Source organism: Pleurodeles waltl, chromosome 10, assembly GCF_031143425.1.
Source record: "Pleurodeles waltl isolate 20211129_DDA chromosome 10, aPleWal1.hap1.20221129, whole genome shotgun sequence".
NCBI lineage: Eukaryota > Metazoa > Chordata > Amphibia > Caudata > Salamandridae > Pleurodeles > Pleurodeles waltl.
In genome coordinates, this window is record NC_090449.1 from 149211107 (window position 1) to 149235667 (window position 24561).

At 47.4% G+C, this 24561-nt stretch overlaps 1 protein-coding gene across 6 annotated transcripts in view; it reads left to right on the plus strand.

Annotated features, from left to right (window-relative positions):
- MPRIP (myosin phosphatase Rho interacting protein) overlaps window positions 1-24561 on the plus strand; it is a 754399-nt gene that overhangs the window by 603726 nt on the left and 126112 nt on the right. For all 6 annotated transcript variants that reach the window (XM_069210054.1, XM_069210057.1, XM_069210056.1 and 3 more), the window contains one exon: window positions 1521-1640. In XM_069210054.1, coding sequence (XP_069066155.1) covers window positions 1521-1640 — 120 coding nt within the window. The remainder of the gene's footprint in view (window positions 1-1520; window positions 1641-24561) is intronic.

The window sequence follows — 24561 nt, forward strand, 5'->3', positions numbered from 1 at the left end:
TGCACTTGAGGCAAATAAGGGAAAGAAGCAGTCCCCAAGCTGTCCTAAACTAATGAGAGAAATTACTAAGAAGGCAACAGGCTAGGCAAGAAAGAGTGAGAAACTTTGATGGGAAGTAGAAAGAGAAGCCAGACGATGCAAGACTGAGACCTGGAAATGAGAACTGAAGCGGGTTGAGGAAGAGACAGGTAAGCAGGACACAATAAATAGAGGCATAAGCCAGTATAAAAACATAGACAAGATATGGCGGCAGTAAAAGAGATACTGAAACATTTTGAGATTATAAAAGCCCAAAAGGAAATGTGTGGATAGCGAGAGGCAGATCAAATTAAGAGGTAAGTATTAAATCATGAATCAAAAGTAAAAGAGAAAATCCTTCTTCCTCTGCGAGCTCATGGTATCAGGCAGCAAATCAGTCTGTTCTTAGTAACTTAATAAAGATGGAGAGAGTACGTTATCAAGTTTTCAGACACTGTAGGCACAGGCTGAATGAATCAACTTCTGGACACTGTAGAGGAATGCATAATAACTCTTGGTTAAGCTCATCTGGAACATACATTTGAGGCCGAAACTGTGCAGAGGGACTGAAAATAAGATAGCAAGAACACTAGAAGAAACACACGTTCATTAAAGGAAACACAAATTTCTGATTGCAGAAAAAGAACGTAAAAGATCACTCCCCTCGATGTGGAACTGAAAAATCTGGTCAGCATAAGCATCCACCTCTCTAATTCATGTTTGTATGCTGTGTACAAATTCTCCAGTCGTCTCCACCTGACAAGACATCCCACAAGCCTTTACGATTGTGGAATTACGTAAAAATGTTGAAAAAGCACCAGAGCCTTAAGGGATTATTGAATTAGGTCCAAACATAAAAATTATCCCTAAAAATGTAAGAAGATAAAACCAACTTTTGTTATTAAGTGCTGAGATCCTCTAGCTGGGAGTGTGAGATACTCAAAGCATTTTATTATAAGGAAAAAACCCATGTTAAAGAAGGGTGAAGCTCCATTTGATTCTATTAGTTACGATATATACTGCCTTGACAAAAAGTTCCAATTATAAGACGCACATTTTAGAAGGTTTTCATTAATTTTGAATGCAACAAATATATTAGTGTTGAAAAATATTATACCTCGAATAGCTACCAAATTGAAGAAAAAAAATTGGAGTATTAGAAAACAGCAGTCAGCTATTTTCTTACTCTTCAAAATGGCTACAAATCTTTGCTCTAAAAAAATAAATGAAAATAAATGTCATAATATTCAGGATACAAATTGGCAAATAGCAAGTATAATATTGATACTGAAGTTGCTGTTTTTATTACTTGATATAGTGTTGAAATGAATGCCTGATATGTCAGCTTGTGCGCTTTTTGCTTTCAACTTAAAGGGGACTTAGCCTTGTATCTTTCGCAATTAAATCACACTAGAATTAATTTATTGTTACTTGAACCATAGTTTTTATTGTTGATCACCTGTTTTCAGACTTTCACTGTGTGCTATCTTTTTTTCCGGCAGGAGTTAAATAACCGCCTGGCTGCGGAGTTCACACGATTGCGCATGCTACTGACTGGGGATGGAAGTGGAGAGGCTGCTGGATCGCCTCTAACACAAGGGAAAGATGCCTATGAATTGGAGGTGGGCATCTAAAGCTTTGAATTTTAAAATATTGTACACACAGGTGCAAGATGAAACCCAGTGTAAGGTAAAACAAAATGCTCAGCACAGCGTTCCAAATATTTCAGAGGAAGACATATGTATGGTGGTACAGTTATTCCTGTCACCAATGCTTAAACTGTAAAAGAGTAAGTGTTGGAGCTCAGAGTTAGGTTCGGCTCGCTGCTGGTGCTATCGAAGTTCAGGAGCTGAAAACTAAGGCTGCGTAGTCTTGATTCTACCCGATACCTCATTAATCCACCAACAGACAATCCCTGCCCTCTGTGGATGGTTCTTTTTCATCCCTGCTTTCTACCTTTATCACTATTTTCTGCGTCTTGCTCTTACTCCTTTTTCCCCTTTTTGTATTTTTCTCTCTCTTATCACAGGTCAAAGTGTGCTAAGGAAATATAAGTGCATAGCCCCAAAAAGGAGTACTGGTGAGCTCCACCTGCAAATACTGGCACAAATTAAGCACAGCCTGTCACTAATGCCAGGCGTAGTGATCCCAGGAGACAGTTTGTTTTCAGCTTGGTGTAGTTGCCAGGCTAGATGCGTATAGCTGAACTGGATTCAAATTTGACAGTGTTTACCTGCATAGAGTAGGCAACTTTAAAAATACTTTAATACGCAGCTGAAGAGTGGCTCCACATCATGTGTAAGATCTCCAGCCAATATTGGCCTTTTAGCTAACAGAACTCTGCATGTGGGGTTGTGAGCCGATAATGATACTGCTGAAAGCAGAATACACATGTGCACAATTCAACATTAGGTTGGCTGAAAAGCTAGGGATGGCGGATGACACAATATGTCTTAGTGCCACTTTGCAGGCTTGTGAAATGCAAAATATAACTTCGCTCCTACTTATCTGTTTGTTGGCACTCCCTGGTTAAAAAGCCCAGTGCATGTGAGAGCCAAGATAGCCTTTCAGATGCAAATGCAATAATATTTGCCAAGGGAAATATTAACGCTATTGGGAAACCTGCCAAAGACGTTATTTACCACAACAAAGCAAGAAGGAATCATTAGTGTCTATGGGCAGAGAAAGTAAAATGAATAACCTGTCACCCCCTCTGCTTGGGCCCATCTCTGGGGTTTGTGTCACTTAGGTGGCATGATGAAATCAGCTTTCTAATATGCAATGTGCTGAACAAGTGCAGCACATGCTGGAGGTGCTGCCCTGTGAGACCCGCCGGTTTTCCTAAAGGTATACAGTTTGTCTTATCCCACATTGATTCAATAGAGAGCACTCTGTCATCTGTTGATATAATGCTGATCATAGAGGGGTTCAGCCTCGCTGAGAGCACATATTTGAAATCACATGTAGGTGTAAAGCATTCCTTATGTGCTACTGTGATACCAGGCACCTAAATTAAGACTAGCTTGACTGTAATATGAAGTTTGCCTCAGGCCCATGGAGAGTCGCGTCACACTACAGCAATGCTGGAATGAAGGGGGAACCAGCCGAATCCTTGATCCGCAGCTATTATTGAGCCAGGTTGGGGATCCTACTGGCCCTCATGAAATATGCAGAATTTGTCCCGGAGTAATCTGCCACCTACGGGACATAATTCCGCAATGCATGCACGTTGCCTTCTTGTGGTCGGAGCTGCAAACTGCAGGCTTTGAGAGGGATTTCTTTATTTTCTTTTCCAGCTGGGCCCAAAACAAAGCCAGAATTTAAAGGGCTTTCAGCCCTGCTTTTGTTAGAGTATTATACTGGCTGACAGCCACCTGCAGCCTAACACCTAGATGCCAATGCAATAAAGGCACACAGCTTGTTATCACTTCACAAGTGCTTAAGAAGAACCACGGTTTGGAGGCAGGTTTTTGGCTTTGTGCAACACCTATATGTAAGAGGTATTCATGCACTGTAAGAATACCCGGTGACATCAGTACATATGAGTAGTTACATAAATAAAAAATTTAAAACACGCACATTCTTTTATTTAACATTTTTAAAACGCTACTCATCCCAGCATAGGTGTCGGAGGTCTTTACATCACATACACCTATTTTACATTGACAATAATTAAAGTATGTAAATCAATGTACAGGATATTACATAAGACAATACGGGTTTCAGGGGTAGGAGTTACACATCATCGTTGCTGGTAGCGATTATATATTAAGATTGCATAGCTGGGAGAAACAGTCAGGATTTAAAACCTAACACAGCGATTGGGGGTTGTCTTTGACTACCAAATGAAATCCTTTTAGCAGCCATATAATAACAGATTGAGAAAAAAGTAAAAATGTTATAAACCCATATTCTTGCTGTTTGCATACACATCCTTGATGCCAGTTCATAGCTCACTGTGCTATATTAGGATTGCAGTTTATGAAGTGCAAGTAATTAAATGATCTCTATGTCAAAAACAGTATTTCACTTACCTAACTGTGTAGCATAGTAATCTGCCATCCGCACATTATGATGTGCTTTGCAGAGGAAACACTAAACCTGTTACTTTATGAATCAAACTGTGACTAGACAAAATAAAGATCACTCCAGCTAGTGCATTAACCATCAGAGTAATCTTACCATTATTATGATTATTCCCTGAGATTTACTGCACACAAAGCTGTCGTGCCTTAACACCATAAGGTGTTTTAAAATGCAGCCTTAGCATGCCAGTTAAGCCAGAACAGGTTACTGTCATGTTTCTCCTCGTTGCCAAATTCTTTGTGACAGTTTAAAAAAAAAATGTTTAAGTTGACTGGTGGACTGCTTTTCATGACTCGGCCATGGTGACTCCACCCCTATTTCGTTTCCACATCTTGACCCCGAATTTATGCATTCCCGGAGTAAAGTTTTTCCAAGTCTGCCACTACATTACGGCAAATAACGTGCCTAGGGAAGACGGGTGTGCACTGTAGGTCTCACTTGGCAATATGTGGCTGGATCGTGGTGGGGTACTTCTTGTGCTAAGCTTGTTAAACTTTTGTTTTTTCTTTTGCTTTACCGCCCTTTGATTTGTGACACTTTTTTCTTCCTCGCTGCTATTGAATAATTTAAATCAGGACGTGGGTTTTGGAAGTCAGTTGCAGTGCTTCCTAGTGCAACAGAAAAGCACAACAGGAGGGAAAGTACTGCTATTCATGACAGTTATGTACTGTAAACAAGCTTTTTTGTGGCTATATTCAGAGACGCAGCCTAAAATTAGAGCTTCACTTTTCCGAATGTTCACAAAATAATGTAGGTGAAAATCAACACATGCAAAAATCATTTGGCATGAGAACCAGGTCTTGAATGATGGGCTGCTTCCAATTACTGTGTGCCCAGGTTCTCTTTCCTGCTTTGGCCAAGGCATCTGTTGAAGGTGCATTTGATTCAATGTGCCCACTCCTGCATTTGCGAGGAGGCACCTGTCGTCATGTTGGCGACCTGAGGTCATATAATCCAGCCTCAGCAGACAAGTACTGGTGTAGCAATGATTGCATTGGCCTCCGTGCAAGCAAAAGGCCTCACAACTATAACTACTTAGCCACTCTCCTATACCACACCTCACAGAATGGACAGCACCTGCTATGCATCACCAGTGCCATTTTCAGTATCCATTGTGTTTGTAGTTATTTGTAGTTATTGGAGTTCCTTTACCTTCAAAGTGGCGGCTGGTGATATTTGAAAGTGTTGTGGTGTAATACTTGCAGCGAATTCCATTGAACATAGCAGGTGTGCCCGATTTTTAATGTTAGTAATAGCCACTGCTGTGCTAGGACCAGCATATTGTCATCTGTGCTACCCATATGCCCAGAATTACCTACAATATGCCACCACCAGCATTTTGCCAAGTTTGGCCATATGTGGAGAACTACTTCTAGTGTGCCAGTATTTTTCCACTGGTGTATATTAAGGTAATAATTGCATACAATTTGCCAGCATAGGTATTTTGCCATTGGTGTCTAGCACTGCCTGCTCTTAAAAAATGTTATCACCCACATTCACAAAGGTGAAAGGGTACCTTGGGGACCATCTCCCATTTGTGAATGGGTTAATACAAATTGGTGCTAACCTGCAAATGTTTTACAACCACATTTTGGTCGCAAAACAGTCTTACATCCCATTTTCCTTAGAGGAAAACAGGGTGCATTTCTAAGAGAAAACTGAAATGCTTTCTGTTCATTTTTCCGTGGGACCACTGTCTTCTTTAAAAAAAAAAAAATTGTTGCCCACATTCACAAAGGTGAAGGGGACCAGTTCCTATTTGTGAAAGGGTTACTTACTACCAATTGGAAATTGGTGCTAACCTACAAATGTTCTGCAATGCATTTCGGTCCCAAAACGTTCTTACATCCCACTGCAAGTCGCTATTAGGAAGGGATGCCCTGAAAACGCCCATTCCTAATACCGAATCGCAAAACCCAAATTGCGATTTGGTAACAAGCTTCTGTTAATGCAAGGCCTCTCCTTTGAGGCACTGATTAAAATACTTAAGACATTTCTGACTACTACAGGGGAAATTTCTCTGCTTGGAGCATGGTCCTGGGATTGTTACTCGTAGTGTTGCACACGAAACTGGAGACATGTCTCTCAGTAGCACGTTGGAAACATGGAAATGTCACTCTTAAGGAGACTGAACATTTGGCATCCCTGCCAGTTGAACACTACTAGCCCTAAGCCTTAGAAAGTCATATTTGCAACAGATACTGGACACAATCCATCAAAATGCACAAACCGTAGTATTGCCAGAACTTTAGTGAGTATGGAGTAATGTAGGGAAGAACAAGGGATTTGTGCAGAGAGGGTTCCACTTTGTCTAATAACCTCGTTATTAGTAGTACGTTGATTACAGAGTTAATCTGCACTGGCCGGAACTAGAAATTCATGCACTTTCCCAATGTCTACTTCCATTACAATTCACAGTCATTCTTCTATTTGGCCTACCTATTCCTGGGGAACAGAGGAGGATATTAGTGCTGATGGAGTGGAAGGTGGAGGAGAATGGAGTAGGAGATAAGTAGGAGTGAGATAATGAGACACTATAGGGAAAAAGGGTTGAAGATAAGGTTTGGGAGAATGAGTCTGGATGTACAACGTGGATGAAGAGTGAGCAGAGGTGCATTAGAGGACCCAAGATATCCTAAAAAGGATGCTGTAGTTGTGGCCCATTGTAAATGGAAAACAAAACTGAACCAACATTTTCAGGTTCAACACCAGTACAGTGTTGTATTCATATTTTAGATAATGTTGAAAACATATCAACAAAGAATAGTGAAACACTTTGTTGCAAAATACAGTTTTGCCACATTTATTTAAAAATATGCCAGAAGCAATTCTCGTCTTTAATAAAATATGAGGACAGGTATAATAAAGTTTTCCAGGACAGATTTCAGTTCTTAGTCTGGCTATGTACGTAGCGAGCTTTGTGGCGTTGGGAAACTGGAGTGTCCAATAGCAGCACTTTGGTTGAAGCCAATTTACCAATGCTGCGAGCAGCTGTAGCTGTCCCACCCTTCTCAGGCCTCAAATTAAAATGGCCCTGATAAAACTACCATCTCTCATCTACTTGAAAATGGTAGGAAAGTGTTGCAGGAAAAGGGACAAGCTGGCTAGAAATCTGGCAGTGTTGATGTGATTACTTACAGTAGTCTCGAAATTAGTCACATGTAGTGATTTAGCCATGATTACATTATATGGAAAGTATGGGCTTACGCTAATGAGGAAATAATAGACTTACAGACAATGACCTTGTCATGTTCACCCTGATATAATTGGGTCACACCCGTTAGATTCCACTGAGCCCCAAAGGAAATACACTATTTTCGGAGAAAAGGAGATCTGATAAGGTGTATCTTATCCCCTTCATGTGAGTTATGCTCATGTTAGATGGGGAATTTTAGGAGTCCAACAGTGCAGTCAAAGATTCTCCTATCACCCGGTGAAGATCATATGATTATGTATTTTGTAGTATTTGTCTGTAGTATTGTTTCAGACTTATATTTTTTATAAACAAGTCTGAAGATGATATGCTAGGACAATGTTAGATAAGATCGTATTCATCACACACCTTTCACCTTTTATTATAACCCCTCCCTAAAGTAACTATATTTTCCAGTCGTTTAACATATATGGCTGTATCGTTTAAGTAGATCTCAAATTATGCTGTGTAATGCATAGTTTCTATGGATCCCTTGTGTTGTGATAGATCAGCAGTCAGAATTCAACTCCTCAGCATCTCTCTCAGCAACCTGTCCATGTGTTTAATTTTGTCCCTGAACCAATAACTTCTATATCCCTATCACTAATGAAGGCTTATGAAGGAAGCAGAGGTGACTGGAGCTTTACTTTACATAAGCATACGGAAGTTAATGCTGCTTTTCACGTTTTCCATCCAAGACTGATCTCTGCAAGGACCTTTTGACTTGCAGCCACAGTTACAGTGAATGCACCAGAGAAATAAAAACTTTTCATTCTGTCTTCAGGAAAAGAGCCAGTTACAGTGAGCCGGAAATAATAACCTTACAGTGACCTGCTAACAGTATACAGGCAGAGGATTTTCACTGTGCATCTTATATTGACTTTAATGAATAGTTGTAAGATAATCTGCTAATAACTCAAGTGAGCTGAGCACATTTCAAAGAATTGCTCTGTTTCTAAAGGAATCTTACACTGCTCCATATGCTCTAACTTGTTTTATGTGAGGAAAGCTTACATCAACATACTCTGTCATCACTATTTCTAAGTCCTGTGCATCAGAAATGGTGTAAGTCTGTTTAGTTAAATTAAAGCAAGCCAAAATTATAACAACTAGAATATATATTTATCACATAAAAGCCCAGGACTGAAACAGATAACACAGGGAGGGATGTCCACCCTATTTGTGAGCCCCCTGAAAAGCAAGATGATGTAGGCCAGCTGAGAGAAACGATACAGAATGCCTGACACTGGTGACTAATTTTGACTTTAAATTGCACTTCCCTACCATATTCATTTTAATTCTAAAACCTCAATGGTTACCTCAGACATTGACCCAGTTTCATAGTGACACAACACAGTAATAACATTTGTAATCTGCCCAGGTGGCTTCCAAGATTCTAAGGAGTATTCCAAATAACCTAGCTCCTAGTTTCTTCCAAGATACTCAGGAGTGTTCCAAATAACCTAGCTCCAGTCACCCTTACATGCACTTAGGCACAACTGGTAACGGTGAGCCTATGAGGCTAAAGGGCAGTTAGAGACTGTGAACATCTTAGAGACTCACCCAACACAAAAATAAACCAGTTTCCCAATTACTTTGCCCAATGATTTGTCGGCCTTCCGGAGGATTGGCACAGTCCAGGTCTTCTAAAAATAAGGTGATTTTACAGGACCTTTTCTTATAATTTTCCTCTACCTAGCGGTGTTGCTTTAAAGCTGCTACCTCTTCTTTCAACTTCTACTTAACACTTATACTGCTGCGCAGGACTTGAATGACCCCTAATGTTTTTTTGCATCCATTCATTTCTTGTCCCTCTGGTGGTGAGCAGTGCCATAAGACTAAGACTTAGAAGCTTTTCAAAGTGCTATGCTGACCCTTTGTTTGACTAACATTATACATTTGTCCTTAAAGAGGTAGAGAATCTCTCTGTAATGTCCAAACCCAGAAACTTAAAATCTACCTGAGAAATTGAACATCATTCATAGAAAATAAAAATCAATCAATCAAGTGCTTGTAAAGCGTGGCTAATCACCCATTAGGGTTTCAAGGCTGCTTTTGCAGGGGGAAGGGGGTTGAGCAGTAAGTGAAGGTCAGAGGGGATCAGGTGAAGAGCCTAATTTTGAGGTCCTTTCTGAATTGTGAATGGGTGGGAGATCTTCTGATGTGGATAAGGGAGGGAGTTCCAGGTCTTGGTGGCGTGGTGGGAGAAGGACCTTCCTCCGGCTGTGGCCTTCCTGATGCGTGGGACAGCGGCGAGGTTGGCGAAGCAGAGGTGCCTGGTGGGTGTGTAGAAGTGGAGTCTTTGGTTGAGGTATTCTGGTCTGGCGTTAAGGAGGGCTTGAGAGGATGTTGAGGTTGAAGGATCGGGCGGTGTTAGCGAGGCCATGTAGACGATGAAGAGGGTCGGGCTGAGGGACGAACCCTGGGGTACGCCGCAGATGATTTTGGTGGCCTCCGAGCAGAAGGGGGGAGGCGGACTCTCTGGGTTCTGCTGGTAAGAAAGGAGGTGACCCAGTCCAGGGCTCTGTCGCGGATTCCTGCATTGCTGAGGCGTGAGAGTAGGGTGTGGTGGCAGACAGTGTCGAACGCGGCCGAGAGGTCCAGGAGGACGAGGGCCGTTGTCCAGTATGGTTTTGATGTAGTCGGTGGCGGCGGTGAGGGCAGTTTCGGTACTGTGGTTGCTGCGGAATCCGGATTGGGAATAGTCCATGGTGCAGTTCTCCATGAGGAAGTGGGTTGGTTGTCTGTTGACAGCCTTCTCAATGACTTTTGCCGGGAAGGGGAGCAGGGAGATAGGCCGGAAGTTCCTGAGGTCCTTTGGGTCCGCCATGAATTTGTTTGAGGAGGGCGTTGATCTTGGCGTGTGTCCAGCTCTCCGGGAAAGTGGCGGACTGGAAGGAACTGTTGATGATCTTCCGTAGTTGGGGTGCGATGACGGAGCTTGCTTTGTGTAGGATGTGGTGAGGGCAGGGGTCAGATGGAGAGCCGAAGTGGCTGGTGTTCAAGATTTCAATGGTGTTGTTGTCATTGACGGGGGTCCAGGAGAGCAGGAGGTTGGATGGAGGTGAATCTGTGGGTGCGGTTGCTGGGTAGGGGGAGGCTGGGGGTGGGGGCAGGGGGGGCGTTCTGGGTGCTGAAGCTGTTGTGGATGTCTGCAATCTTGCAGTGGAAGTAGGAGGCTAGGGAGTCACAGAGGTCTTGAGATGGTGGGATGTCGTTGGCGTTGGAGCTGGGGTTGAAGAGTTCCTTCACTATGTTGAAGAGCTCCTTGTGGCTGTGTGCGTTGTTGTTGATTTGGGTCTTTGAAGGCAGTTCTCTTGGCGGTTCGGATGAGTTGGTGGTGTCTGCAAATGGCGTTTTTGAAGGCTGTGTGGTTGTCCAGAGTCTGATGTTGGCGCCACTTTCTTTCAAGTCTGTGGCAGGATTGCTTAGATTCGTGGAGGTTGGCAGTAAACCAGAAGGCCATTCTGTCGGTCCGTCTGTTGGAGGGATTCCTAATCGGGGCGAGAGTATTGGCACCAGTGTCGATCCATTGCCTGAAGTTGCGGGCAGCTGCGTCCGTGTTGGTAGTGTCTATCGGTGGGTTCCAGGAGAGGGTTGTGATAAGTTCGTCTTCGGTGACCTTGTTCCATCTGCGGTGGCGGATCCGTTGTGGGTGGTGGTGTGTTGTGGGTTTCTTGAAGGAGAAGTCGGGGGCTGGGGCTCCTGTAAACGAGGGTCCCTCGGAGGGTGGTGTTTGGATCAGTGTGGATCAGGAACTGCAGGTGTTCGGCGGTGCTGAGGGTGTCTTTGATGCTGGTCATGATCCTGAGGGTGTTCTTGTGGATGATGGCGATGCCTCCTCCTGGTTTGTTGGAGCGGTCCCTGCGGGTGATCTTGTAGCCATCCAGGATGGATATGGCGATGTCAGGTGCTGAGGAGGGGGGGTCATCCCGGTCTCGGTCAGGAAGGCAACGTCTGGGGAGGCTGAGTCGAGTAGATTCCATAGCTCTACTGCATGCTTGTGGACGGAGCGGGTGTTGAGGAGGATAAATCTGAGATGGTTGCATCCTGTACACTTCCTTTGGAAAAGTCGGGGAGAGTGAGACGAGGTACAGAGGCCCTCGATGCTCTCGCCGAGATACATCGGGAAATAGAACAGGGACGAGATTTAAGAACAGAGAGAGAGGCATATAGTTGGTTCCTCAATACATGAGGTTTACGGTTCCTGTAATTTAGATTCATTTTGAAGACAGCAAGGAAGTGACTGATTATGATTAAAACAGAGGATGATAAATGGTATATGAGTATACGGACATAGAAGCAAATAAAGCCTTGAAGTCCAGTCAGGACGAAACACGTGTCGGCTGATGGCTTTTCATTCTTTTTCTACATTTTGTGTATATATGTTTATATGTTTATGTGTAGGCTGATGGCTTTTCATTCTTTTTCTACATGTTGTGTATATATGTTTATATGTCTATGTGTATAATATGATATATTCTTTTGTATTAAAATTCTCTATTTGCATGGACATTTCTGTTTGGTTAGTTTTATATGAGTACATGGTTTTTCTCTTTGGTTAGTTATTTTTTTCAAGAAAGGAAGATTTATCAATTAGCAATTTAGTTTGATCATACTAGATTCTCTCATGTCATCTCATTTTGATAATATAATAGTTTAGACATTGATTGTTGATGTGCCCCACTGAATTGTTTGTTCATTATTAAAACGGGTCTACTATTGTAAACCCGGAAGTACATATCAAGGCAACGATGTGTGTCAGTGTATGAGCACTCAAAAGTTTTTTCCTATTTGTTTAGAATGTGCATTTATTTCAAGTTATGAGTTGCCTTTTGTTGTTGATGGTTGCATCCTGCCTGCCTGGGTGGGTGGGTGGTTCGTTGGCGTGGAGGCTGGTGAAGGTGCAGTTCCGACAGGAGAAGGGTCCATGGGTGGTCTGCGGGGAGGCTTGAAGGCAGGCGGGAGAATGGCCGGTATTGAGGGTGGCGGTGTCGTAGTGAAGACGTGCGTGGTGGCGGTGGGGGGGGGGGGGTACGAGAGCCAGGGGCTTCGGGGCGGTCCAGGCACAGACGGGCTTGCCTTTGGCGCACCAGTGGCACACCCACTGCACAGCTGCTCAACGCCTGTCATTGAGTAGGGAGGTGGGGGGAGGAGAGGACAGCTGGGAGACGGGGGCAAAGACGGTGCGAAAAAGGAGGCGGGCCTTTGGGGCAGCAGCGGCGGGGGTGCAGCGAGAGAGAGAGGAGGGGGCGGGCTGCAGAGGCAGCAGCAGCAGGGGAGAGAGCAAAGTGAGAGAGAGCAGAGTGAGAGAAAAATGGAGAAGAGTGAAAGCGAAGCAAAAGGAGCGCAAAAAGGGACAGACACAGAAGTGAAAGCAGAATGGAGAGCAAGGCAGAAAATAGGAGGAGAGAGGCAGAGAGCAAAAGTAGCACAAAAAGGGACGGACACAGAAATGAAAGCAGAACAGAGGGCAAAGCAGAAAAAAAGGAGAGAGGCAGAGGGCAGCCTAGTAGGAAAGTAGGGCTCTCTCACTAGACACCAGGGATGAGGTGAAGGCAGAAGCCTGTGGGTGGAGGAGGGCCTCGAACTCCTCACAGGGGTCAGGAGTTCAGAGGAGCGAGGGATGAGGGCTCTACTTACCAGGTGGAGCCACGGGAGGCAGAGCAGTGCACTGACCAGGCGTATGAGATGATGTTGAGTGTGTGGTGTCTGGCGATGGTAACCAGGGGGGCCATGTAGAGGTTGAAGAGAGTGGGGTTCAGAGAGGAGCCTTGTAGGACGCCGCAGATGATCTTGGTGGCCTCTGAGTAGAAGGGGTGGAGTTGGACTTTTTGGGTTCTGTCAGAGAGGAAGGAGGTGATCCATTCTAGTGCCTTGTCTCGGGTGCTGGCGTCATGGAGACGAGTCCGTAGAGTGCGGTTGGACAGGTCGAGGAGGATTAGAGCTGCGGTCTCACACCGGTCTAGGAGGGTGCAAATGTCGTCTGTGGCAGTGAGGAGGGCGTTCTCGGTGCTGTGTTTGCTCTGGAAGCCAGACTGAGAGGGGCCAAGGATGTTGTAGAGTTCAGTGTGTTTGGTGAGTTGTCTGTTGACAGCCTTTTCAACGACTTTGGCTGGGAAGAGGAGTAGAGAGATGGGCCGAAAGTTCTTGAGGTCGTCTGGGTCTGCGGTTGGTTTCTTCAGTAAGGGCTTGATTTCAGTGTTTCGAAGGAGCAGTTGATGATGTGCTGGAGCTTGGGTGTGATGATCCTACTTGTAGGTGGTAGGGGTTTGGTGGAGCTTCAGTGGAGGCTTTGACGGTTTTGGGCGTGGGATGGTCCTGGGTTTGAAAACTGCTGTAGGTGTCTGCTATCTTGCGGTGGAAGTATGTGGAGAGGTTGTTGCAGAGTTCTTGTGATGGGAGGATATCCGTGGAGTTCGCTCTGGGGCTGGTCATTTCGCTGATGATCGTGAAGAGTTCTTTGCTGTTGTGTGCCTTGTTGTTGATGCATTCCTGGAAGGTGTTTCTCTTAGTGGTTCTGATGATTGGTGGTCTGTGTTTAAGGCTTTTTTGAAGGCTTCGTGGTTGGTGGGGGTCTTGTCGGTGTGCCATTTCCTTTCGAGGCGTCTGCAGTTTTGTTTGGACTCCTTGAGAGCTGGGGTGAACTAGTTTGCTTTCTAAGACGAGCGTCTGTTGGAGGGTTTATTGATGGGGGCTAAGCTGTTGGTGGAGTCTGAGATCCAGTTGATGAGGTCCTGGGAAGCTGTGTTAGTGTCGAGATTGTCTGGGGGGTGTGAATTGTTGAGGCTGGTAAGTAGCTGTTCCTTGGTGATCTTGTCCCAGTTCCTGCGGGGTGGTAGGTGAGCGGGGTGTCGGTCGGGCGATTTGCTGAAGGTCAAGTGGGTACAGTGGTGGTCGGTCCATTGGAGTTCGGTGATGTGGCTAATGGAGATGTGGTTGCTGGCGGTGAAGATGGGTCGAGTGTGTGTCTGGTGGAGTGGGGTGGGCGAGGTGATGAGTTGCTTGAGTTAGAGGTTGGCAAGGTTTTTAAACAGCGTAGTGGAGTTGTCATTGGCGTTCTCCAGGTGGAAGTTGAGGTCCCCGAGGTGTATGTAGTCCTTGGAAGCGAGCAAGTGGGTGGGGGTGATGTCAGCAGTGGTGTCACAGAATGGGGGACGGGGCCTGGCGGCTTGCGATGAGGGTGCCTCGCAGAGTGGTGTTAGGGTTGTTTCCAATCTGGAAAAACACTAAGATGACTGCCAATCTTCTTTCTCCTCCATAAGAGTTTCATTCAGTCACAGATGTTTTGTAGAGAAAAAAGCCACTTTAATGCACATGAGAAACAGGACTGTAAAGAGTTTTCTAAGGCTTCCAAACACAGATTCCTCACCTTGTGAATGACCCTAGGTGCCAGACTGGATCTGGAGAGTTTTGGTAGCAATTCCCTCGCAGGTTGTTGGGAACTGTCATGCAGCTCCACATTGAGTCCATCCTGCTTAAGATTTGACGTCAGGGCTACTATATCTATGTCTCTTCCGCACGCTGATGTCTGTTCTTTTCTTTCTGTGCCGTCTGATGTGGATCCAGAACTTCTTTGAAATCCGTCAGTCTAACAGTTTTCTTTCCCTCAACTTCTTTCAATTTGCAAGGGCATTGCCCCACCAATAACAAAAGGGTTTAAACCTTGCACACAATGCAACCGACAAATCTTGCTAACAGACGTCTACTATGACTGTCTCGCTCTGGTGGCTAGACTCCAGGCTAGACTTGTCTCACAGCACTTTGAAGGAAGTGTAAAAAGGCTGGGTCTTGGACAAGGTCGAAGGTGCAAAAGTGCTCTTGTTCCTGGGGGTGATTTCACAACTGATCATATTCGACGTTGAGGATTTAATTTGCATCCAGTACATCAAAGAAGCATAAGAATTCGAAGTATGGGCCTTCTTTGTTCCACTACTCTCACTGTTCAAAGTCATGCAACGCTCGGAGTCCCTCCAGGCCACAGTCGTTCACACCTTTTAGGATTGATTCCTCATTTAGCCCTGATGCGCTTAGACTTCCACAGGCCATTAATTTTTGATACCCGCTAGATCCCTTTGGAGTGCCTTCAGGTTACAAGGATTTGAGATGTCCTCCAGTTAGGTTGAAGCCGGTAGGTCTGTCCACAATGCTGACTGCACAACTTGACCTCGCTTCCCATAGACCTGCTCCAAAGGATTCAGATTTTCTGCATCAACACCCCACTTGGAAGAGCTTAGTGGTGCAGGCATTTACGAATCACCTTCACCCAAATGCTTTATATAGAACGTCTCCTGTCAGTGAGTGAGAACACATGGAGACATTAGCCAGGAGTATATTTTCCTCCATCAGCCTTGTTCTCAACTCTGTTTATACTAATTGGCTTATGTTGAGGTACTCACATGCGATGTGGAACAAAGTGGTAGATATCTTGACAGATGTCCAGAATGACTCTAGCCCAAGCCTACAGTGCCTCCTCATGGACGGCCAAGACTTAGCAAAGTACTCCCTCTGCTTAGGCCTGCAGACAACCCACTGTCTGGGTAGGGCAAGTTGAGACTAGTGCGGTTCTTCAGGACCTGCCAGAATTTACTTCATGCCTGCCTGACATTCAGCAATCCCTAATGGACTTACCCTTTGAAATGTTCCAAGCTGTTTGGAGCGTTTCGTTTGGAGCGAACTTGGACTCTGTCTTATGAAGATTTAAGGAGACCACAGCCACTACTTTCACTCTAAGCCTAGCTCTGCGTGTTCAGTAGTTGCCCCAACAGACCTTTCCTTTTTGAGGCTTCGGCAGGGAATGTCAGCAGAGGCAGCACCAGTATGTGCCACATCAGCAACAGACCTCCCATCCCTTTTGAGGTAGATCGTAAATCAAGCTCACAGCGTCCAGGCGCTCACGAGCAACATACTAGCCAAGTTCCAGCTTGCCTGCAGTTGCTGCTAAACTGCTTTAATTTACCCTCTGAGGCACACTGTCTCTCGGTGGGAGATCTTATCAACTTCTACTTCCCCGGGGGGCGTGGCCTGACCGCCGGGCAAGATGGCCGTCACTTCGTGAGGCTCTGCCTGGCCCGGGGCTGTTTATCCGACTATTGTCTCATCAGACGGTGCTGGCGGGCGTGAACCTGGCGCGCTCTGTTAAGAGGAGTCCCTGAGCTGCCTATGGCGGCTCGGGAGCAGCGGAGCGATTGGAGCAGCTGAGAAGGGACGCGGGCAGGCCTGTTGACGGCCGCGCTCGCGCGGGTAGAGCGTGGGGCGGGCGGACGAGCGCGGAGGTCCGCGGCAGCTTCTGAGGGGTGTGGCCGGGCGTGGAACTACGCAAGGTGCAGAGCGGGCGGGCGGACGTGAGGCCCGTGGCTGCTCCCGGATGTACGTGATCGGGTGCGGGGCTGAGCTTGGGGGCCACTCGGCGACGTGGTCGCGTCGCGGCCCTACTGCACGCTTGGCTCTGATGGCGCTGATGCGGAGGAGGCTCGGATAGGCCCCGAAGCTATCTCTGGGCCCGGCGGCTTAATCGGGCGAGGAGGAGGCCCGTACGGAGACAAGCCGTCGAGGTAAAGCCTTGAAGGGGCCCTCGAGGTTCGTAGCTGCTCTTACTTGGCCTCTGAGGAGAAATCGGCCGAATATTCAGGTGGGCCCCTCGGGCCGCTAATTCAAGGATATGAAGTGAGGCCCGGCGGTGGCCTGAGAAGGGTGCACGAGCGGCGACTATCCGGCTGGGCAGCGTGGGCTGATTGGGCCTGTGAGGATAGGCTGTTGTTCTGGGATCCCGCTCCTTGACGATCCCTGCTGCTGGAGTGAGGGCCCACGGTGAGTTCTGCGCTAATTGGAGGGGTCACTGGAGTCTGGGCCTCCCTTTACTTGGCTCTACTTACCTGGACCTGGTCGGAGGTGTTGAAGCAGGGTGGAACGATGGGAAAGGCTGATCAACGTCAGGCCAAACTTACTTTTGAGGGGGGGGGGAAAAAAGAACGCTGCTGCCAGCTCCCAGCCCTGTGAGGAGCCGAGTGGAGAGGATAGCCCTGAGGCATCGGTGAAGTCCATGTTTTTGGAACTTAAGGCCAGCCTGGCTGGCATCGACGCTAAGCTGGACCATGTCACCGAACAGCTTGATCGCATTAGGGCGCGTGTAGATGATCACGACACCAGGCTTGAGGCCTTGGAGTCACGTACATCTGACATAGAGGATGCACGCCAGGGTGACAGGGATCAGATTGCACGTATGGATCGAATACTCGAGGTCATACGTAACAAGAACGAGGACTTGGAATCAAGATCCCGCCGCAATAACATTCGAATTGTGGGACTGCCGGAGGCGACCGATATGGGGCGAATGGAAGACTTTATTGAGCAGATGTTATCTGAGTTGTTCGCTGGTGAGCTCTCTCGGATGTTGGTGGTTGAGAGAGCTCACAGATCTTTGGGACCCCGACCCCCTCCGGGGACTCCCCCACGTCCAATTATTGCACGTCTATTAAATTACCGTGATCGTGACGCTGTACTCCGCCTGGCAAGGGAGAGACGTCCGTTACTTTATAAGAACTCCGAAATAAATTTCTTCCCAGACTATACACTTGGTGTGCAGTCCCAGAGACGTGCCTTCTTGCCGGTTAAGCGACTGCTGTCTCAGGCCGGAGTGAGCTTTGCCCTGTTATACCCTGCTAAGGTGAGGGTGCGCCATGAGGGTAAGATGCACTACTTTACGGACTTGAAACAAGCGACCAAATTTGCTCGGCGGCTGCAAAGGGAGCGAGAGACCGCAGAGCGCCATGGACGTGGCAGTGATGGCGCTGCCCTGAGTGACAATGACTAATATGCTCCTGTCGACCTGATACCCATTGTTGGAACTGATTGGGCGTGCTGGCTGCTCCTCGCCTGGTCCAGTCTGCTTAGTGACTGGTAGTTGGCCCACGGGCCTCTCTCTCCCGATGCCATCTGGGCGGAGAGATACTAGGCCGGTCATAGCCCCTGGGATGAGTCCTATTATTCACTGTTCTTATTCTCGAGGAGGGTTTTGGGGTCAAGATGGGTGGGTAATTGGTTGGGTCCGATTGGGGGGCCTGAGTGGGTGGGGGGTTTCTCACATGTTTGTGGGGTATTGTCCCTTCTTTTATGTATGGATGTTCTATTTGTTTCTTGGCGAACTTTATGGCAGGTGGTGGCTGGCCTATGAGTGCAATACTGGCTGATTGTGGATGGGGCCGAGGGGTGAGGAAGTATCTGGGATCAGATGTTTGACTTGGAATGTACGAGGGCTTAATGATAGTAGGAAAGCTCGACTTGTGGCTGCATATGTTAAGAGACATTCAATCGATGTCTGTATGCTCCAGGAGACGCACTTAGTGAGGTCCACAACACACAGACTAAAATCTGGGTGGGTGGGTGAGATGCATTACTCCACGTACTCGGGTTACTCCCGTGGAGTCGCAGTCCTTATCCGCAAGGGTTTGCAGTGGCGAACGAAATAAGTTCTGGTGGATCCAAATGGCAGATACGTACTGATGAGTGGTGTGTTACTGGACAAGGCGTGTCGCCTAGTTGCTGTGTATGGGCCGAATGTTGATGATCCAGGTTTCTTTCTGGAGCTGTGGCGTCTGGTAAAGTCGTTGGGGCCGGGTGCGGTGCTTTGGGGGGGAGAGTTTAATGTCGTACTTGATGCCAAGTTGGACAGGGAGAGCAAGGCCAGGATGCAACATGTTGCGGCGGCTAAGGCCTTGGAGGCCGTGATGCGTGATGGTGCACTAGTTGACCTGTGGCGGCAGCGGCATGGAGTGGCGCGAGAGGGTACATGTCTGAATTATGTGCATGGTAGCTGGTCTTGAATTGACCGCTGGCTGGGTTCCAGGGATATGCTAGCCTGGACTAGGGCGGTTGAACATCTTCCTCGTACGCTGTCGGATCACTCGCCGGTGTGTCTGGAATTGGAGATACCGACTGAACTTGGTAGATCTGTTATGTGGCGGCTGCCTAGGGGGGCGCTTCGCGATGCAGCCTTCCGTGAGGAATTGCGGGAGGCGATTAAACTGTACTTTGCAGAGAATCAGGGATCGGTGAGGTCCCCAGGAACCCTCTGGGAGGCATTTAAAGTTGTTATCAGAGGGGTCTGTATCTCGAAACAACACGGTATAGTTAAAACTCTGAGACGTGAGATGGCTGAAATTGAGTCACGGCTCGCTGAGTTGGAAAGGCGACTGGAATCTAACTGGTCTAATGAAGTCCTTGCGGAGATCCGTCAAGTGGTATCGCTGTATGAGGAGGTCTCTCTTAGGGAAATCTGCTTCCTCGGGAGGGAGGCTCGCGCACGTCAGTATGGGGAGGGTGAAAGGGCTGGACGTACGTTGGCATCTTTGCTTCGTAAACCTTGGGCCAGTGACTATGTCTCCGAGGTCATGGATGGAGGAGGTGAGAGTGTGTCGGGATCGGGAGGAATTATGCAGGTGTTCACTGATTTCTATGCTGGGCTCTATGCGGCTCCGGCGGGAGCTGGTGTGACTGATGCACAGATGCCCTTCGAGGATATCGCGCTAATATGGTTTGTTTTCAGCAGAGGTGGTGGCTGCGGCCATACGTGGCTTACCTGGAGAGAAGTCTCCCGGTCTGGATGGCCTAACCTCTGCGTTCTATAAAGAGTATGTGGATATATTAGCCCCTCGACTATTGGAGGTCTATGCAGAAGCCCTGGAGACTGGGTTGCTTCCGACCTCGCTCCGGGAGGCACTGATAGTGACGATCCTGAAGCCTGGAAAGGATCCGACTCGATGCGACTCGTACCGCCCGCTTTCCATGATAAATATTGACAACAAAATCCTAGCGAAGATGATTGCGGCGAGGCTACAGCCTCTTCTCCCTAGTTTGGTGCTTCCGGATCAGTCGGGTTTTGTTCCGGGAAGGTCTACGGGCCACAATTTGCGCACCTTCTTCGCGGTGGCGGGAACACTAGTAGAGGATGACAATGCGGCAGCTGTTTTCCTGGACGCAGCTAAAGCGTTTGATTCCTTGACATGGGACTATATGTTTGCCCTGTTGGGTCGGGTGGGTCTTAGCGCGCGCTTCCTTCGCTGGATTAAATTGCTGTATACATTGCCCACTGCTAGATTGCGCCTCAATGGGAATGTGTCTGCCCCGTTCCCTGTTGTGCGCGGCACGCGCCAGGGATGCCCGTTGTCCCCTCTCCTTTTTGCTGCGGCAATGGAGCCCCTGGCGGCCCGGCTCCGACAGAATTATAACGAAAGAGGATTGCAATTCCGGCAGCGACCAATTTTGATATCTCTGTATGCAGATGATATTGCATTATATGTACGGAATCCTGACCAGAATCTGGATATACTACTTGATGAGATTGTGCGTTTTGGTACCTTTTCAGGCATTACTATTAATTGGTCTAAATCGGTGGTGCTGCCTTTGACCCCCAAGGTGCCGCGGTATGACTCTCGATACCCTTTGACGTGGGCGGATGGGCCGGTGCGGTATTTGGGTATACAGCTGAGTTGTGATGTAGAGGAGTTGTGGTTGGCTAACTATGGTGCTGCTCTGACGTGGCTGGAGGGGAAGGTAGAGACCTGGCGAACCCTCCCGTTGTCATTAATAGGACGTATTGCTATTGCAAAGATGGTAGTTTTACCGATTGTTTTTTTTTTTTTTTTTTTTTTTTTTTTACTTACTTATTTGTGAATCTCCCTCTCCCGAGAAGTTACCTGAGGCGTATGCGCTCAGCGCGGATCTGCCTGGTGTGGGCGGGCCGACGCGTGCGTATTTCATGGGAGAGGCTGACGTTGCCGTTCGAACTAGGTGGGCTCGCTGCGCCGGATATGGAGCTGTACTATCTATGCACTCAGGCGCACTTTGCGTATTACTGGCTGAATCCTATCCGTTATCTGCCGCACCTGGCGCCTGAGAGCGACTCTGTGTGGCCGGACAACCTGGCGAGGGCATTTGGTAGACGTGTTCCGTCCCGGGTGCGGGGAATTGACACGGTGGCATGTACGATGCGGGCGTGGGGTATGTTGATGCGGCGGTCCGGGATTGCGGCCCCGTGCGCTCCCTCTTTACCGGTAATGGCGATAGCGGACGGGCAGTTGTACCGTGACGGTGGAGTACGCGGGTTTCTCCGAGATGCCGGCCTAACCGAGCTGAGAGATTGGATGATGGATGGTCGCTTGCTTGATGTATCTGAGATACTGGCTGGTCGCGAGTGCACGGCGCTCCAGCGTATGTATGTGATCCGAGTTCGTTCTTTTTTGCGGATCCGCTTGTGGAGTTTGGAGGAGGCCCCGGTGGAGTTCCGCGCGCTGGAGGCTCTCTGCTGTGCGCGGTCGCCTAATAGGCTGGTCACTAAATTATATAACTGTATGCAGGAACAGAGGAATAATCTCCGGGAGCCATCTAGACTAGCATGGGAGGCGGATCTGGGAGAGTCCATCTCGGAGGCTCTGTGGCGGGCCTGCTGTGCGCATATGAGATCGTTGACACCAAATTACAGGTTCAGATTGCTGCATTTTAAATTTTTGCACAGACTATATTATACCCCAGTGTGGTTGCACTCCTTGGGGCTGCGCGAAGATGCGCGTTGTGCGTGCTGCCGGACGCCGAAGGCTGGTTTTTTACATTTGGCGTGGGAATGTACGGAGGTTTACGCCTACTGGGTGGCAGTTTTCAATGCAATCTCTGAAATGGTCGAAATAGAAATCCCTGCCACTCCTAGAACCGCGCTGCTTGGGTGTGTGGAGGACATCAGGGCAACACACAGACGCTTGGTGGGTCTACTATTGTTGTTGGCCAAGCGTAGAGTGGCCATGTGCTGGGGCGGGACGAGAGTGCCGCGCCGTTCTGAATGGCTAAGAGATGCTGCTTTCTGTCATGATCAGCTTATGGTCTTCTGGAGCCTGATGCCTCAAGGGTCTAGACCCAAAGACATTTGGGCCCGCTGAATAACTTCTTAGCGGCCCAAGACGAATGAGTGATATAACCAAAGAAGCCCGGACTGAGTTACTGACCCCTCTGTGTGTTGGCATCTATGCCAGGAAAGGTGAATGGTTGTAGATGTATGGCTGTGTTCCCCACCTGCTCCTTTCGTCCATATCTGTTGATGTCCCCTATTTAACTGTATGTTATCACTACAGCATCTCTGGTAGAAAGCTGCCCAGTGGAAATTCCGTACGGATCTTGTCCCCAATTAATGAATGGGAATTTAGAAGAACAAACTAGATTGGAAGGATCAATGTGTACCTGTCTGATTTCTCCTACACGGAATGTATGTTAATTTTGCAGTGGGTGGCTATTGCTCTTTAGATATGCTGCTCTGAAGGGACTGTTGCTTTACTTTTATATGTTTGATATGATAAAATCAATAAAAAAAAAAAAAAAAAAAAACTTCTACTTCCCCAGGGTAGAGAAGCATCACATTAGAACAATGAGTGCTCCAGATTATGGAACAAAGTTACTTCCTACCCTTTCTGTTACACCCTCCTGATAAGCCACCCACACCGCAACATCTCACTTGTTCATTCCCCAAAGAGACGTTTAAGCTCTCTTGGCTAAAGGGACCATAGAAACGATACCAGCATCAGAGATCAGGACAGGCTCTTACTCATGTTATTTCCTAGTGTTGAAAAAAGATGGAGGCCTCCATCCTATCCTTGATCTGTGCCCTTTGAACTTCTTTCTCTGGAAGGGCACGTTCTAAATGCTCACATTTGGCCAAGTTCAGTCTGCCATGGATCCTGGAAACTCAATAGTGGCATGGATGCCTTTTTCTACATCCTTATCTTGTAGTCCCACAAACACTACCTGCTTTGTCAGGTACGCCAAGAGCACTTTCAGTTGTACTTGCTCCCCTTTGGCTTAACCAGTGCATCTCGAGTGTTCACAAAGGTGATTGTGGTGGTTGCAGCCCATCTACAGCGGATGAGAATATCAGCCTTCTCATACCTAGATGACTGGCTCGCAGTCTTAAGTCACATACAGATGACTGCCAACCTGCTGACATTGTTGGGTTTCTCCGTCAACATCCCAAAGTTACTCCTAACTCCTTCACAAGGGCTCTGCCTTTAGTGGAGCCACCATGGGCACAGTGTTTTCCAAGCCTTCACCTCACCTCAACGAATCCAGGGTGTAAGGAAATGCCTCCTTGGCATGGTTACCCCCTCACTTTTTGCCTTTTGTTGATGCCAGTTATGATTGAAAGTGTACTGGGACCCTGCTTACCAGACCCCAGCACCAGTGTTCTTTCTCTAAACTGTACCTTTGTTCCCACAATCGGCACACAGATAAGTCCTTTGTAAGTGGTACCCCTGGTAGCAAGCGCCCTGATGCCAGAGAAGGTCTCTAAGAGCTGTAGCATGTCTTATGCCACCCTGGGGACCCCTCACTCAGCACATGCACACTGCCTCACAGCTTGTGCGTGCTGGTGGGGAGAAAATGACTAAGTTGACATTGCACTCCCCTCAGAGTGCCCTGCCCACCTCACAAAACCCCCCCTAGTCTGCCCTCCGAAGACGCAGCCCTGTTCTCCATAGGTGCCTATTTGTTTTGGGCCTCCCTTTGACCTCTACACCTGACCGGCCCTGTGCTGCTGGTGCAGTGACTTTGGGGTTGCCTTGAACCCCTAACGGTGGGCTGCTTATGCCCAGGAAACTGAACTTGTAAGTGCTATACTTCAGAAACTTAACCTTACTCACCTCCCCCAGGAACTGTTGATTTTTGCAGTGTTCACTTTTAAAATAGCTTATTGCCATTTTTACCTATACTGTGTATGTTACTGCTTTAATTCAAAGTTCCTTACGTACCTTGCATTTTTTGTATTTACTTCAAATCTTGAATCTTGTGGTTCTAAAATAAATTAAGAAAATATATTTTTCCAGATAAAAACTATTGGCCTGGAGTTAAGTCTTTGAGCGTGTGTTCCTCATTTATTGCCTGCGTGTACAACAAATGCTTAACACTACCCTCTGATAAGCCTACTGCTCGACCACACTACCACAAAATAGAGCATTAGAATTATCAAATTTTGCCATTATCAACTTCTAAGGGGAACCCTTGGACTCTGTGCACACTATTTCTCACTTTGAGTTAGATTATACAGAGACAACTTCCTACACAGGGCATTTGGACTATGATCCCCATGTTTAACCCCTTGACTTGGGTCTGGGTGAGAGCAGCTCTGAAACTTCTTGGGCTCTTGCATCGTGCACAGGGACCATGCCAGGTAGTAAATGCGGGCTCCGCAGTGCGATCAGAAGTTTCAGTGGGCTCGGTACCAAGGAGCC